This window comes from Condylura cristata, unplaced genomic scaffold (assembly GCF_000260355.1).
Source record: "Condylura cristata isolate star-nosed mole 26May11 unplaced genomic scaffold, ConCri1.0 scaffold00026, whole genome shotgun sequence".
NCBI lineage: Eukaryota > Metazoa > Chordata > Mammalia > Eulipotyphla > Talpidae > Condylura > Condylura cristata.
In genome coordinates, this window is record NW_004567127.1 from 4,693,782 (window position 1) to 4,700,134 (window position 6,353).

The 6,353-nt window shown below is 48.9% G+C and overlaps 1 protein-coding gene across 1 annotated transcript in view; it reads right to left on the minus strand.

Moving 5' to 3' along the window:
• Positions 1 to 6,353, minus strand: part of SLC22A15 (solute carrier family 22, member 15) — a 42,465-nt gene that overhangs the window by 3,415 nt on the left and 32,697 nt on the right. Inside the window, exons 9-10 of the mRNA XM_004689487.2 lie at positions 2,251 to 2,371; positions 708 to 780 (exon numbers count right to left, since the gene is read on the minus strand). Coding sequence (XP_004689544.2) covers positions 708 to 780; positions 2,251 to 2,371 — 194 coding nt within the window. The remainder of the gene's footprint in view (positions 1 to 707; positions 781 to 2,250; positions 2,372 to 6,353) is intronic.

Sequence of the window (6,353 nt, forward strand, 5' to 3'; positions counted from 1 at the left end):
GGGCTGCAGTCACCTGCTGGGAGCGGAGCCCCCACCAGCCCCGCGCCCAGCCCAGCCGCGCCCCTGTGAGCAGGGAGCGAAGGCCCTAGTCAGGCTGGGCAGGACAGGCCCCGGGCTCTTTCTCAGGCCCCGCAGCCCAGAACCAGATGGACTTCAGAGCTGTCGTTTAGCCCACCCCCTGCCTTTTAACTAAGCGATTTATAAAACGACAGAAACCAGCAACTGGCACACCCCACTGCCTCCTCCTCTGGCTTCCTCCCCACGTGGCGCGCCGGGAAGGGGTCTTTCTGCTGCTGAACATCCCGACTCACTACCTTTCTGCTGCCTGTTCAAGATGAACTCAGGCAACAGCAAGCCTCCCTCATGTGGCTATGTGGGGTGTGTGTGCTCCAAGACGTGTTCAGCCCAGAGCCCGGCACCCAGAGGAGCTGATGAAAGATTCACTGGCGGACGGGTCATGAGCGTGGGCAGGGAGGGGCCAGCAGGCATCAGCTAACAGCCCCATGGATACATCAAAGCGAAAATGCAGCCGGGGGTAGAAGCACCCTTGCAAGGATCTCCCCGCCGGGACCCAGCCTCCATCCAAAGCCACAGGCTCGCGCCAGGGTCGGGGGTCTTGCGTGGCGCCTGCCCACTAGCCCCGTCTACTCAAGCACACGCCCTGCCTGCTCGGAGCGTCAAGAAGGCAGAGCAGGATACAAACCAACCAGTGAGGGGATGAAGGGAGCGATGATCCCGCCGACTCGTGAGAACATGGAGCACGCTCCAAGGCCCACGTTCCTGAAAGGCATAGAAAAGGTTTAAAAAGTCAGTAAGTTTGGGCCCTTCCTCGTGGCGCAACGTGTTAAAGCACAGCACTACAAGCGAGCTGCAGCCACTTCAGCGCGAGCTCGAGCCCCAGCCCCGGAGGTGACCCACAGGGCGCAGCAGACTTCTCCCGACCCACCACTGCTCCCCTCCGCAGTGGATTCGTGGATCTGCCTGTTCTGCTGCCCACTCTGTCTCTGGTGAAGCCTCGTACCACCCCTGTTCCTCTGGTCTGTACCCCCAAAAATAAATGAATAAATCTTAAAAAAAAAAAAAAAGTAAGGCCTAGAACATTCCCAGTAAGTACCACGCTGGACCGCTATAGAGGTGGGTGCAGACATGAGCATGTGAGTATCTCTTGTCAAGTGTTCTTTTTTCGTCATAATTTTTCCTATGAGGCTGTTATAAGCTGCTGTGTCTTAGGTCTCCTATCAATATGGCCATGGAGAGCCAGGACTTCCCAGGGATCTGAAAAGACTGCCCGTTTATTGAAACTCAACTAATTAACTTTTAAAGGATACAAAGGAGGATATATATATATATATATAAAAGGATAACCCTTAAAGCCTATAAGTAGGAATAGACTGAACATATGGATTCAAGGAACCAAGAACACTGCTTTCCTGGGGAGCATGGCTACAGAAGAGGTGGGTGAGAGTTAGGGTGCTATCATCCTGTTACCCCCGACTGTTAACAACACCCGCATTCCACCGGGCCCAGTTTGACTAAATGGTTATAGCCAGCGGCTGGGGAAAGTGAGTTATAGGAACAATAAGGAAATAACTGGACACTACAGATAATCTGCAAAAATTTGAGCAGAGGGAACTTTACACCAAGAGACAGAAAGATTCCTGAAGTTCGCCTGGATAAGCGAAGCAGAGGCCCCTATGGGCAGCGCTGACTGAGGGGTGAGGCCGCCTCGCAGAGACTCTTCTCCCCTCACGTCTGACTCTGTCTTCTGTGTTCAGATGTTTGTGAAGGGCAACTCAGGATGGAATCTGTTCTTTCCCACATAAGTATGTCCCACTCCTCAAAAACACCCTTAACAACTAACATGTGAATCTAACATTCAGTCACTGCTACATGGATTATCTTTTTAGAATGTGTATGTCTTATGCTAAATGTGGCTTCTTTGACAACAGGGACCTGTGCATATCCGTCATGCGCTGTCACAGGATGGGAGTATCAATGAAGCCCATGGATGTACAAGAAGACACCTTCGCAGTCCGTGGGTGAGGGGCTGTTCAGTGTGGAGCAGCTCCCACGACTTGCATGAGGAAATTCAGCCCAAGAGAAAACACTCTTTTCTTCAACCGATCAGCCCACAGTTTCACAGCTCACAGCTGCCTGCTGCCCCCAACTCTGATCTAGGTGAAGTAAAAACCGTACCTGTGCAGGTGCAGGTGTGTGTGTGTGGGGAGAGGGCAGCTGTGTGAGGCTCACCTGATGACGGTGGGGTACAGCTCAGACGTGTAAATATACACTACGTTGAAGGCGGCGCTGATGGTCAGCTTCCCCAGCAGAGATAGGGAGTGGCTGTTCACCACTGCAAACACACCTGTGTCTGAGCAGAACAAGAGTGACAGCTGTCAGGGCCTTTGTGGAGAGAGTCCTCGGAAGGACGCATCGATCTGAAAGGCTCCCGGACAGCAGAGGTGGCTTCACTGAGGGCACACTAGGCGGTTAGCTGTGCCTAGCTAGCCCAGCACGCAGGCTCCTCTCTCCCGTGAAACTGACTAGCGCTTGTCATCACGTGGGGCTGGACCTGCACTTGCTCCTGAGTGACCAAGCCTGCAGTGCCGAGCACACCTGGCGTAGGCGAGCTTCATGGGAATCTTTCATGCCACTGCCTCTCCCTGCTTCCCAGCCGTGTTCAACCCTCAGTGATGTAACACGGCACCGGGTGAGCCCCCCACACGTGAGGGGAGTGAGTCGGCCAGACTCAGAGGCAGAGGTGAGGTCCAGAAAAGACGTTCCCCTGCAGTCTACGCTCCTTGCTGTGCCATCAAGGGGACGGGATAATCCCATTCGGGTGCGGCATTCGCTGCAGCCATCGTCTTTCAAGAACAGGACTGTAAAAACGGGGCTATTCCATCTTTCCTGCTTCCCCATTTCTTACTTGAATTACTAATCACTGATGATGACTGAGTTTCTTAATGTAACATTTTTACATAGAGTGCAAAAGTAGACTTTATGCCCCTTCATTTTCCGGTAAAAATATGATCACTTATCTTTTTCCCTCCTTTGTTAACATGATTCTCTCAAGGACCTTAGGATTTATTGCAGATATATTTAGCCTGTCCCCTTCAATCACCTACTATCTTCTACCTTCCAAATAGCCATTTTCCCTTTCTGAGAGAAAACAGTTCTCATGAGCGCGGTGTTACTTCTCTCTTCACGATCAAACATCTCCAATCAGCAACAAGTTCTCCATTTTCTCAAGTATATCTGCTTTGTAAGTCGCTACTCTCTGGCTCTCAGTCCCATCCTGTCCTGAAACTCCCGCTCTTGAAGGTCAACAGCAATGTCCTAATCACTAAAATAATTGCCTTTCAGTCTCCTTGGTGTTTCTGTCAAGGAGGACAGGCTTGTCCCTTTCCCGGGGCCTCATGCCTGGCTCCTACGGACCACTCTTCCCTTCAACAACTCAAATAGAATACCCTCCTTGCCTCTGACCCCTGCTGCCCCATTTCCGGACCCATTCAGCTGGCCAGCTTTGGACACTCTCAGTTGCTTACATTTCCATCTTGTCTGTCCCAAGAACATTTCTCATTATCTCCAGGGAAGACTGGTGTCTTGCTTGCGTGCGTGTGTGAGGCGCCACTCCGGGCATAAGGCAGAGTGATGCTCCTCAGATATCTGCTGAACAACTTAAGTGGAAGAACTATGGGGCGGGGGGGGATTAATATAAGTGAGCAGAATCTGTTCATTTTCTCTCAACTTGTGAGGCGGGAGGCCTCCAATGAATGCACTTCGTTCCAAAACATAAGTTTCGCTTTCCCAGTTTCGTGAGGAAATAAATCTTCATCTATTTTCAAGATGGCGTCCTGAGCACAGCGGTCCAGGGACTGCCAAACTCCACCATCTGGGGCTTTCTCCTCTCCTGCCAGGCTATTTGGAAAAGGACGTCAGATCTTTGAAGTCCTAAATATATTCTCCCAAGCTCTAAGGTGATTCTGGAAAAAACAATCAGGTGGTTCAGCATTTATCCCAAGGCATGTGCCCGGACTTTTAAGATCTAACAAGTTCAATTAAACCAAACATCAGGGGGAATGAAATTCGTCCATTGTTTTTCAGAAAACTGAGCGAGTCAGGGGAAGGGTCTAGGTGTCACTGAGCAAACAGAAATGTGCACATTCATTTAACTGCCAAAGCACTGCAGCTGGGTTCCGCCCATGCAGGACGCACCCCACACCTGCCTGCAGGTGCCCCGACATACGAGGGGCTCCATCCTCGAGCCCGGGCTCAGATGGACACAGATCACGAGGCTTATCATCTCACACAGCTCCAAGGCAAGGCCGTCTCCCACTCCCAGCCCAGGCCCATCTGGGGGGCCTGGCTCCAGCACACGTCACCTAACACCTCATCAAATGCTCCAAATTTCCCTCCTGTTTCCTGCCAATGAAACCTGCAGTTGCCAACTAGAACCGGGGGGAATTCACTTGTTTCTAAGATGGCGCCTGTCAATTACAGACAGCACCGCTTACTGGAAAAATCCTTCCTCATCCTCTTTGGGGTTCTGGCTTGTGGAGGTGCTGGCCGTGTGGAGTTAATATTTAGGGGGGTTTTGCAGCTCCTAGGCTGGTTCCCTAGATTACTGACCTGGGTTCTTTATCTGAAAACTAAAGCAGGCATTATCGCTTGTTACCAAGAGTGTTCAAAGTGACCATTTAGGAAAACAATGATTGAGAGGGAAAAGTAAACTGAATTTCCCTCTTCTTAAAAAAAAAGGAAAACTCTCAAAACATTTGTGTCCTTCAATGTATTAAACTCAAGAGCTTGTGTTTATTCCAATGATCCAGCGAGGAAGGGCACCATCTTTGGAACTAGACACGCGGATGTCTGCTCAGAGGCCAATTTGGGGTCACGCAAGCAAAATGTCTCAGTATGTCCTGATCGCATCTTTCTGGCCCCAAACAGTAAAGATTCAACTTAATCATCCATGTTATTTGGTGAGTGACTATTCCAGATTTTTTATTGTTCCTGCATGTGCTAAACATCTTTCGGACAGTTCAGGCCCTTTGCTATGAAACACAGGAGGGCAGGTAAGTGGAATTAGTTGTGCTTTTTTTTTTTTTCTTAAAGAACCATACCCTATGTAATAGTTCCATCCCTGTATTTCACTACTTTTAGAATTTCACTCAAATAAAATAATCTGGTACAGACACTGTGTCTGATTCCTTTAAGTTAGCATAATAGGTTTGAAATGTATCTGCTTTGCTATATTGGTAGGTCAGAGCTTAAGCCTAACTGTGAGGATGCCAAGAAACCTATTTTCTCGCTTCCTGGCTCTCTCTTCCAGAGATAAACTTTAAGCCTGTGCCTCAGACGCAGAGAACCACAATCATACGTCCAGATGCCAACCAGAGAGAAGCATCTGAGTGTCCCTGGCAGGAGAGAGCAGATATTCGGTGGGAAAATCAGAGAGAAAATAAGCATACAAAGCAGTGAGACAACAAGTAATCTCCAAGCTTACAAGAGATGTTAAAAGAATTTTTCTAAGTTCTAGGTCTCTTTCCTGATATGTACTTAATCAGAATGTTCCTTCTATAAAGTTCCATGTTCAGAACTTTGAAAAAACTGGAGAAGGCCATAAAAATATTTTCTTTCTTTTTATTTTTTAAAGATTTATTTATTTATGCATACAGAACTGGGGTGTAAGCCAGAGGTGCAGGGGTGGTGTCAGCAGAGACAGAGCAGGGTGCAGAACAAGCAAATCGGCAAAGCACACTGCTGAGGGAAGCAGCAGACGGGGCAGGACAGGTCTGCTGCGCCATGTGGGTCACCTCCAGGGCCGGGGATCGAACTCACACTGAAGTGGCTGTGGCCAGCTTGTAGTGCTTCACCCTAACCCACTGTGCCACCAGGGAGGGCCCCATAAAAATATTTACAATAGTTAAACAGGAAAGATTCAAGGGAAGTTAAAAAACAAAACAAAACTTAAAAATCAAGTTTTCAGCTTAAAGATGAGGAGAGTGAGGAACAGCTACTTGACTCTGCAGGTAAAGACAGGATTATGCAAAAAAAAAAAAAAAGCCACAACAAACAAAAGGAAAAAAAACAAGGTGACCATCTGTTCCCTATCTCCAGTGATGAATAAAATGAATGGGAACAGGCTTAGCTGCCATGCTGGAGGATTGTTCTAACATCCTAATGGATATCAAAAATAGAAACAATTTGCTAAGGGACACCATGGAATTATTTCCCTGGAAATCTTCAAACATAGACAAGGCATCCACTTTGCTGAGCGTCGTGGTGATAGCTTGCTCCCGAGAGTGGGAAACACTCCCTGGCGTGGTCCCATGTCCCTGACTTCTGCGGGGGAG